Genomic DNA, 10,719 nt, shown 5'->3' on the forward strand with positions numbered 1-10,719 from the left:
ATTGGCCTTTAAAGGCCAACCCCAGCCCTCCCTTGCTTCAAAATTTAAGCTGTATTGTACTTCTGTGTTTCATTCTGGGGATTTTTGGGGGCAGGAGGACCCTACATTTGCCTCCTGTGAGTTTCTTGTCTTTTATTTTTTGCTCTGGGCTATTAAATAATGCACATGGATTGACACTATGTTGAATTACTACTTAGTCTGATGGCCTTTAAAGGCCAACCCCAGCCCTCCCTTGCTTCAAAATTTAAGCTGTATTGTACTTCTGTGTTTCATTCTGGGGATTTTTGGGGGCAGGAGGACCCTACATTTGCCTCCTGTGAGTTTCTTGTCTTTTATTTTTTGCTCTGGGCTATTAAATAATGCACATGGATTGACACTATGTTGAATTACTACTTAGTCTGATGGGCTGTCTAGATCAAGTAGACCTTAGAGCTCTTCTGGAATCTGAGTCGTGACTTCTTTTTCATGACGTAACCCTGAAATCAGTTGCATAGAAAGCAATATTGTGGTTATATTTTGTGTGAGTAGAGTGTTCAGAATCTGGGCTAGTACCATTAAGGAAAGTAGTGTTACTTTATTGGTACAGTGTACATGAAAATGGGAGTTTTGGTCTTAAGTGGGAATAAATTGCTTGGTCTACTTTGCCCTGTAGCAGGTTGCTGGCACCTCGGTGTAACTGGCAGTCTCTAGCACAGCCTCAGACTAAAATGCTGTAGCAGTATAAATCTGGAGTGTTGCCTGTTTGTCAAGAGCTAACCAATGCGATGGGCCGCCAAGTGTTTTTTCTTAACTTCTCTCCTGCAGGCAATAAATATAAGCGGGCATTGTACGCTTAATGTCTTATTCACACTGGCTATATTTATTTCTTTGAATTTGGCAGGTTCGTTTATGAGATTGGAAATAACCGTGATATCAAGCATCCGACTGGATGCAAAGGTCTTTTCACAGAGGATATTCAGCACTGGTAAACGGATTTGAGGATTTGCATGGGGTAAAAATGGAGGCAGAAATAAACTTCTGAAATTGAATCTCGGTCCGGGAATGATGGCGCCTCAGCTGTATACACATGCTTTCAATATCTCCCCAGTAGAGAATAGGAGATTGTGCATAAATGGAACACCATGGATTTGGCATCTCCTAGAAGAATGTGTCGAGAATGCGTGGGAGTACTGGAGCGTTGTCATAGGACTGATTTCCATTGTCTGTTTTCTGTTTGCTGCACTACCGTAAGTTTGAAGTCTTAAGCAGTCCTCAGATTCAGAGTAATCTTGCCTGAAGCCTTTTTCAAAAGCTGCCTTTTTTTTTATTTTATCTTGGATATGTTTCTCTATCTGCATAATACAGATATAATATGCCAGAGAAGCATGTTGTTCATGTTTGCAACAATATTTGGTGGTTGACAAATGAGCTTGATGTACTGTTCTGTTGTACTGACTTGACACTAATCTCTGCCACTTAGAGCAAATGAGAATAAATCACCTCTTCCCTCTTATCTTCTCCACCCTGAGATGTGCGTGCACGCTCAGGCACACTTGCAGCAGAAGCTGGCTCAGTGTTTATTTAAACCACATGCTCTGTCACCAGTGCTCTTGTGCTGGCTCCTGCCAATGAAAGGGGGATTGGGAAGAGGTCAGGAGCAGCACAAGAGTTAGCGCTTGGGTAGTGCTAAATCAGTTGCTCTTCGGTGGCTGGCGCTGGCTTCAGGTTGCAAATACGTAGGTGGGAGATGACAAAGGAAAAGTAGAAATGCTCCCAGCAGGTGGAAATGCCTGAAACGAAATGGGATTGAGTCCAAAGTCTGTCTCCATAAGCGGGATATTATTTAGTGAACTAGTAAAAGGGCTATGGAAATCAAGCAAAACAAAACCACTCTTAGTAAGCTGTTGAGCTTCAGAAATATTAGTTGAAATACTAGTTGAAAGGGGGCTTGACATTAAAACTGTCATGTTAGCGAGCATGGAATTCATCAAGATATGGCTAATGGACTCACGTTTGGGATTGCTTCATAGTCCCTGTTGGGAGCCTGAATACCAGCTCTCCAATTCAGTGGCGTAAGTGCAGTTGTCCAGTCTTTTGGAAGCTTTGTTCGTTCTTAGCCCCTCTATTTTAAATAGCAGTGGCTTTCTTATTTCAGTATTTTAAAGGCTGGCGTGTACAGCAGATGAACATAAAACGCTTACGGCATAGTTCTGGTGTCTGGAAAATGGTATTTCAGTGCAGGCCTCAAAAAAGGAGCACATGCAAGCAGTAATGAGGTTGTGATTTGAGCCTTTTGTTACGTTAGAGTAAGACATGGGGAGCTATAGTGATACTGAGTTCTTCTTCAAAAGGTAAGTGGAGTATTGCTGTGCTAGGTCTCTCGTGGTTAGAGTTTTAATCTTTCCTTTATTCAGATTTTGAAAAATGTACTTCGGATCTTATTAAGCATTTCTTTGCTTACCCTCTTTTACACTTACTTCTGGAATTTGTGCCAGTCAAATTTACATCGCCTGCCAGAATGGAAGAGTGGATCAAGCACTGTCTTTGGGCTTTCTGCTGTGTTGGATAGCTGGAGATCTGACAAATTTCGTGGGCTGCTATTTAACAAATCAACTGCCAATTCAGGTAATCTGTCAATACTCCTACTTTTTGCTTTATTCTCTTCAAACTGTCTCTATTAGTATTAATAATATTGCACAGTGAAGTACCTTTGGGCAAGAGAGCGGTTTTGTATTCTGCTCACTGATCTCCCATCCATAAAACACATCACAATTTCCCGAATATTTATGTTGATAGTTACGTGTTATAGGCACCATTTCACACTTGTAATTAACATTTGGGTGTTACTCAGTGATGAATGAAGTGGGGAATTTTCAATTAAGTGTCAAAGTAAACTCTCAGAGCAGATAAGGCTGGAGGGAAGTTGTGCTGTTTAGCTTGTAATAGAGCATGCTGTTTGGGCGTTACTACTCTTTAAACTTGCTTTTTCTCTTTTTGGGGGGGAAACTGTGTATTAACAAGGAAATACTAGTTCAAAGCTGTTAATCTGACTAATTTGAAAATGTATTTTCTTCACTAAGGGAAGGGTTTCTCCGAAAGAAATAGTAATTGTCAGCGATACATTGTGTCTGAAACTTTCTTATCTGCTGGTTTTACTCTTAATTAAAGAGAAGGAGGTAAGCAGCAGCCACCTGCAGAAGTCTTCACAAGCTGGAGATGGACCCAGGAGTGGACAGAGTTGTCTCCTCTTTTGCAGCTTACATGTGGCGCTAACGATTCCATCTCCCCGTTAGGAAAAGGGGACAAGAGAATGTTGGTTTTGTCTTACTGAGGGAAGAGGCTTCTGAAGAGCTGGGGAACTAGGTGGAGCAGACTTAAGCTTCTGGGCAGGAAGGATTTATCAGCCTGCCCAGGTAGGAATTTGTGCTGTGCATCCTGGAAAGTGACCAGCTATTGCGGTTGTGCCAGCAAGTCCCTGTTGCGTAAAGGTTTACACTGTACTCATCTGCAGCAGCCTGACTTGTCTTGTGCTGGAAATGGCTTATTTTTGTATTTTATTTTGGCAGTGCTTTGCTATTTGTCATTCACATTGTGATTATGAAGCGTAATTTCCATGCAGTTAGGGTGTGTTGAGCCATTTGCATACTGAACAAGCAAATGTATCTTCTCTTTCAGATCGTCACTGCCATTGTTTATGTTAACATGGATGTAATTATGATTTCACAATTCCTCTACTATAAGCTCAAGAATCAGATGTCAAAATGTAAGTTCTTTCAACAATTAAAATGTAGCATGTTCTTTACCTTGATGTCTTGTACAGTGTTTAAATACATTTTTTTCAGGGGGATCAAAAAAGGCCTCACAACTTCAACCGGCAATTACTTGCTTTTGTGAAAATCTTACCCATTCTTTTCTCTTCCTTTCTGCTTTTCTCACCCACACAATATCTGTAAATATTTTCCATGTAGTACTTTCAGTTTATATAGACATAAAATCTGCAGTAGTTTTGTGGGATCTGGTTCCATATTTTAACTTACTCCATGGTTTTACTATCTGCTTACAGCTATCTAAATATATGTATAAATTGAAAGAGAGCATTATTTCTTTGTGTGGTTCAGTTAGTTTCCTCCAAGTTGATTGAAACGGGACTTTATTTGCTTATAGCATAAAATATCTTGACATCTTCATGTGTTCTGTTTCAATGCATATAGTTAAAAAACGTATTCAAGGGAAATGAAATTACTTGAGTGGTGCTTCATAAAATCCTGGCAGTAGTTGTAGTATTCAGCCTACCCATGGACTACTGTTTTGAGTGAAATGGAAGACGGAAAGCTCTGCTCACATTGTATCAAATCAAAAACAATAACTCATCAATCTAAAAAAAAAAAAAAGTAGGTATCAAAGAAAATCCATGCTGCAGCAGAGGTAACAAAAAGCTGAAGTAAAACAGATGCTTTCCCAGCAGACTAAATAGGGATAAAGCAGATTCATTCAATATGGAACGGATAATAAACCTGGAGATAGGTCAGAGCTGAAGATATTTCCTTCCTGCTGCCTACTCCTGAAAACAGTCGCAGGCTTTTGCACGTTCTAACTGCCAGTGCCTGTTTCAGCTCACTGCTTTGCATCGCTGGAGACGGAGGAATGGTACTGTGAATAAAGCCGTAAAGAGGGCTTTTCGATACCCAGTTCTTGAGCAGTGAGGCTGGGCAAGGGGGTCGGTTTTGCCTCTCAAAGTGCAGCCACTGGAACAGCACTCCTACGCCTGTGTTTTTTAGGCTGCAGGCCTTTAGGACGGGCTTAGCAATGCTGTGCAGCACTTTGTTCCACTGGTAGCAGATACCGCAGGACTTCTGCCAGCATCTTGGAGGTACAGACGGTAGTGTAGCCCCGGAGTTCTCTAGGATCATCTGCCTTTTTCAGGTTGTCTTGTGGACAGTCTATGGAGACTTGCTAGATGGAGTCTGTGTCTCAATATGCAGGTCTCGGTAAGGCTCGGTATCTAGCTAACCATGGACAGAGACTAGTCCAGCAGAACGCTTAAATATTTATCTTGAAGACATTTTTGTTAATTTTAAATTTTAAATATCCTTGCTTTTGCAGTTTTTAATCAAGATGTGCTGAAAGAAACTGTTCTACTTGGCGGTTTTCTGTTTATTGGCTGTTACTTAATAATAACCTATTAGGAGTTAATACAAGAGATAAGCTGTGTATGCAAATTCTCTCTCTCGGTGGCATTTAAAGAGTTCCCCTCCTGTTCCTGCACTGCTACCCTCAGTTGTTGCACGAAGACACAGCACAACTATGATAGTGATCATAGGTGGGCACAGAGCCCAGAAGAAAGAGGTGGACTTAGGTTGCTGCCAAGACAGAGATACATGAAATTGTACCTTTAAATTTACATCTTTATTTTACAAACAAAAAGTAACCTTAAATCAACTGCAGATGTTATTTTTCAGCCAATTTGTTTGTCATTCTAGGCAGCAAAAGCCTGAAGAATGTCTGTGTAACCTGGATGATGGTGTGTATAGCGCTGTGTGTTATTTTACCCTGTCAGCTGTTACTAAGAAACCAAGACCGGAGTACAGTAATCGAGAGGAGTAATGTAAGTTTTTACCTGTTTCTGTTCCAAAAAAATAAAAATTCCAGCCAAAAGTGTCTTGAAGACATTGTGTAGTCTGAGCTTTAAAGAAATTTGGATGACATTTTTAACAATGATTCAGAAGCCATAAGTGTGGCGCTGTGTAGATGTTTTAACTACGGGCCAAACATCCCCAAATAAAGAAGTTCTAAAATTGCTTCTTTTAGCAGCTTCCTGTGTTTCGGGCTTATTCTGTCCCTCGGGTCATTAGGATGTGCCGCTCTGCAAAATAACATGCACACGTGTTGTGTTTCTGCTTGTGTTACATACTGTGGACGTCCACGTAGAGACTACACAGGCACAAGTGAAATCAATAAAAGCGGAAAATTACGATTGTACCTGCTGCTGCTGTCATTTCAGCACAAAGTTCACAGGCCATTCCAGCAATTTGATGGCCTTCATACTAATGCCGGTAAAATAATTGTAATCCAGCAGCGTTGCCCAGCGGGGAAGCAGCTTATTTTCAAAACACAGCTAGAGTGAGAAAACTAACAACTCTTAAACTGTGAAAAATGAGTATTTTGCTTTTTCCAGACAGGATGATTCATTTTTTTTAGTGGCCCTTGCTACAATTCTCAGTTTTGGTTTGAATTATTGTGCCCAGGCTTCTTTAGCCGGAGGACTGGATTGATACTGGTGTCGTATCCTAAAGCCCGGGCACTAGTTTTGATCTCAGTCATGGCTGTGACGCAGCACTGTGCATTGTTGTGAGAGAAAGATTAAACCCTTTCTAGCCCTCTTTGGGCGTGTGAAGAGCAGCGCTGAACTGCTTTGAAAGGACTTCTCTCCAGAAAATCAGCCAGTGGACTCTCAGTTTAATCCTCAGAAATGCCTGAAAACATTCTTGCCAAAATATATGTACCTTTTTTTTTTTTTCAGGACTCTCTTGATATGATTGAAATGTCAGGCTTCATTTGTGGCTATATATCCTGTGTGTTTTACTTGGGAAGTAGGTTTCCTCAGCTGTATAAAAATGTAAGTAGGTTTTGTGGCTAAACACACTTTACAAAATACTCTGTGTTGCTTTAGATGTTGGATTCTCCCTAACAGTGAGCCCTCCTGAACTCAAAAGCCTACTTTGCTTTTGTGTCTGTCTGAAATGGTGAAGAAAAATAAATGGGATTTTTCCCATTCAGGGGAGGATGGTGAGAATTTTGGGAAAACGATGGTCTTTGATGGAGGAGGATTGATTGGCTGAGGAAGAGGAAGTGTTTACAGTTGGATTTATCAGATATGAACAGAAACATTCTTTGTGTTGTTTTTATCATGAACAAGTGATACCTCCGTCGATCTTTACTTTCTCCAAACTATTCTACCTTGGGATCAAAACCATGGGGTCAAAAGTTAGAATTATAGGAAAATTAGTCTAGAATTTTAGCACTTTCTTCACAAAGATGCCATTACTGACTATTTTCTTCCCACAGCTTCTTCACTATCAGGGTATTAAAAACAAAGCAAACAGCAAAACACACCAAAAGACTTGAGGTTTTATGTTGTCAGTTGTACACAGGCTTTTTACTCGATTATGGAAATGATTAGTTTGTTTTCAAAAAGGTCTACCAAACAGGCCGAGAGAGGCACGGATTTCTGAAGAACTAAAGCAGATTATCCTTGCTGCTTTGTGCATACATAAAAGTTACGTTAACTGGATCTGCTTCTGAGAACTGTAACCATTTCTGTACTTTCAGTGCTACGTGCTGAAAGCCCTGAGCTCAGGGGATTCAGGGCCCAGGAGGAGATGGACGAGGATGACTGAAAGTCTTTGGATGTGTACATTCCAATTCTGGTACAAAGTGCCAGAATTATCAGTAACTGGCTACTGGGACACATGTTTTAACATTTCTTTCTGTTTGTAAAAACCTCTCTGTTTAGTTTCGAAGAAGATCAACAGAAGGCACCTCGTACCTGCTCTTCGCGCTAGCCATGATGGGAAACTCTACGTACGGGCTGAGCCTTGTTTTAAAGATGCCAGCTACCGAATCCTCCCGGGCCCTCTACTTCCTACACCATCTTCCATGGCTTATTGGGAGCTTTGGAGTTCTGTTTCTAGACGTTTTTGTATCCTTTTCCTGGTTTAGCTAGAGTTTCTCAGAACAGGCGTCTTAACAAGTAGGTCAGAAATTAAGTGGATTTTTTTTCTTAATTTTTTTTTCTATGATTCTAACCTGATCATAAAATCTTCTTTCTGAACAATAATTTGTATGCTTTTTATAATAATATTTCCTGATGAGAATAACAGCTTCTGGAAAACACCTACATTAAAGCTACATCTCACAGATTCATTTCTATCTTGTAGCCAATATGTAGTACACTAAAAGCTGGAGGGCGTTGCACATTGTGCTGTTTTTCGTAGGTTTGCTGTCTGATAAATGTAGAAAAAAAACAAACAAACAAACACCAAACCAACAAACCAAAACAAACCTCAAACCTGCTTGTTTTTAAATGCAAATATGGAATTATAGCTTTGAAAATTTGGTTAAATTGTTATTGCAAGGTTGGATTAACGTCAGAGACAAGCAATGAGGTTTTGATGAACTTAGTTTCAGAAAACAGCACTTAAAGAAATGCTACAGCTGCACTTAACTGCAGAATCTGGGGCAAAATCAGATGCATTGAGGCACTGAGTGCCTCTGAAAACCAGCAGCTACACTCATGCTAAGGGCTAAGTCAAGCTAAGGGCTAACCAACAGCACAGTTATCTAGATTAGTTAGTTATAATTAGGATATTAGTTATTGTTAGTCGTGCTCTTTCTACATTGAGCATTAGCATTTTATGATCAAGAAATTTAAAGCACGATGTTTAGAGTAATGTCGCACTTTTGCTTTAAAAGCCTCACCACAGTAATGTGGTGCTTGGTCTTACTATTCAGTTTAGGTTTACAGTGACCTGTCTTGTCACTAGAGCTTGTATTTTCACTTCAAAGTGTATAAAGAGGAGATTTTCTGATTTTTCCTGGAGTAAGAATTTTAGGTTTGTGTCTGAAGACATCTTGGTACTTAGCTCCATGAACTCAAACTATAAAACGGGATAAAATGCAGAGTGATTTCAAGACCACGCTGAAACATATTGTGTTAATCCGTTCCATACTAAGAGGAAGTTCTTTACCAGATTTACCTGGAACAGTTCCAGAAGTTACGATTCCCATGCATCAGTCTTGTCTTTCTGATTAAAGTCTCTTCATAAGCCACTCCAATTAGGCTAGGGATGGGATGGCCGGCCCTGGCCTTTGGACGGCCCGTTAAATTACGCCGTGGTTCAGAGCAGCCGTCCGTGTGTTTTGCATCTCCAGCCCTGGCCAGTTAAGTGGGAGGTTTAGTAAAACACGCTGCGCCGTGGGAACACACTGCCGTGGTGAGACTGAACTGTGGTGCCTGGCCCTTTTTGAAGTGAACTCTAGTTTTATGAGGCAACGCCGTTTCTTTTGCCTGAGCAGACCGTAGGGGTTCAGGGTCGCTAGCCCATGTGGCTAGTCTGAGCACTCAGGCCTTTCATCCCATGAACGAAATGGTGCCTCTTCCTTCCACCCCCAGCCCCCAAGCTGGAAACATAAACCGCCCAGTATTTATTTACCCCAAACCCCCTAGAATTTGATCTTGATGACCCTTACAGTACATTACGTCTGTATTTGCAGATGCCTTTCTACGCTGTGCTCTGAAAAGGAACTTTTACATTGGCCACAAACCTCCCCCCTCCCAGAGCCCTGCCCGGGGACTGCAGTGCCAGGGTGCACATGACATTCATTTCTGGGTCCTGTCTTGATTGGAGTCTGAATCCAATCTCACTAATAGTCCTCCAGTTCAAATTATATTGAAAACAGATGCTTCCAAATCAGGTTGAGGAGCTTATAGGAATCTAGTCAAGTATATAGTGTTAGTTGAAAATGTATGAAGTATTTGTAATCAAGAGAAAACAAAAGCAGACCTCCTGCTTTGAGAAGCCCTGAAGGTATGGAAGTCAGTGCTTTTAGAGAGCTTCATCCCTGTCTCTTGGTGAGCAAGAAAATCAAAAATCCGGTGAACTGCTGTGTCATGTTAGACCAGAAAACGAAGAACAGGGTCACCTGGGCTTCGGAAAACAGAGGAATTAAACCAGAAAGTCATAATTCCTAGGAGGGAGGTGTTTCTTAGTCGATCACCTGTGTAACATCAGTCTCTGGTTTGAGTGGTAGTTGCAGAAATTGCCTAATTCTAGTAGACTTTATTCCTGATAGCGTCCAGAGTTTCATTAGGTGGAAAATAAACTCTCATTTCTCAAGGTCCAAGCAAGGATTAAGAGTTCACTTACTCTGTGTCTGCTGCAGTATTCTTTTGCTTCCATCTGACACGGCTGGCATTGGCTATTTTTAGAAACTAATGGACTCCTGATCATGGCTGGAGCAGCAGCTCCAGCGTTACTTAGTGCAGGATTGCACTGGGGTAGTTTCAGCTCAGTTTAACAGGATGACACGGTTGACACTTCCGTGGTGTCTAGGAGTGAAGTTTTGTTGTTGCACAATAGGCCAGTTATTTTTGATAAACAATGGAAGTGTCCAATTGTTTGTAAATATGAATTGCCCTCCTCATTTTAAGAGGAATTTCATGGCATTACACATTTGAATTGTAAATTGGACACGATTTTCTTTTCCAGTAAATGTTTCCTTCCAACAGCCGCTCTGCAGTGGAAGGTGGTTGGAGTTTCTCAAGAAACCACAAAACCCGGGGTTTGAGCGGGGCTGGCGGGTGCCTTGTCAGAGACGCCCAGCCCAGATTTGCCTACTGTGGGGTATTTTAAGATCAGCTGATGACCAGTTCTGCCCTTACACCTTTAGCCACAGCCATCACTGAGTTTCTGAGACTGAATCCAGTGCAAGATTTTCCAGAAAACTTTGTCCTTTTCTGCGAGTCTGCTACCCTCCGTCACCCTGCTTCCTTCCTCCCTCTCCCACCAAAACCAAACAACTCTGCTTTGTATTTAGTTCAGACAAAGCCCTTTACCAACATTTGTGCTTTTTTTTTTTTTTGACATCACCCTATTGTCAGAGAACTCCGTTCGAATCCTCCACATGCACTTCTTTTCATTAAGGGTAGCCAGGTTGTTACTAGATAGCCAAAGGATATTC

At 41.2% G+C, this 10,719-nt stretch overlaps 1 protein-coding gene across 1 annotated transcript in view; it reads left to right on the forward strand.

Annotated features, from left to right (window-relative positions):
* Positions 1-1,044: 1,044 nt before the first annotated feature.
* Positions 1,045-10,719, forward strand: part of LOC104510386 (lysosomal amino acid transporter 1 homolog) — a 12,639-nt gene continuing 2,964 nt past the window's right edge. The window contains exons 1-6 of the mRNA XM_010152620.1: positions 1,045-1,226; positions 2,475-2,604; positions 3,655-3,742; positions 5,460-5,584; positions 6,500-6,595; positions 7,493-7,678. Of these exons, the coding sequence (XP_010150922.1) occupies positions 1,045-1,226; positions 2,475-2,604; positions 3,655-3,742; positions 5,460-5,584; positions 6,500-6,595; positions 7,493-7,678 (807 nt within the window). The remainder of the gene's footprint in view (positions 1,227-2,474; positions 2,605-3,654; positions 3,743-5,459; positions 5,585-6,499; positions 6,596-7,492; positions 7,679-10,719) is intronic.

The sequence above is a fragment of the Eurypyga helias genome, unplaced genomic scaffold, assembly GCF_000690775.1.
Source record: "Eurypyga helias isolate BGI_N326 unplaced genomic scaffold, ASM69077v1 scaffold7615, whole genome shotgun sequence".
Lineage (NCBI taxonomy): Eukaryota > Metazoa > Chordata > Aves > Eurypygiformes > Eurypygidae > Eurypyga > Eurypyga helias.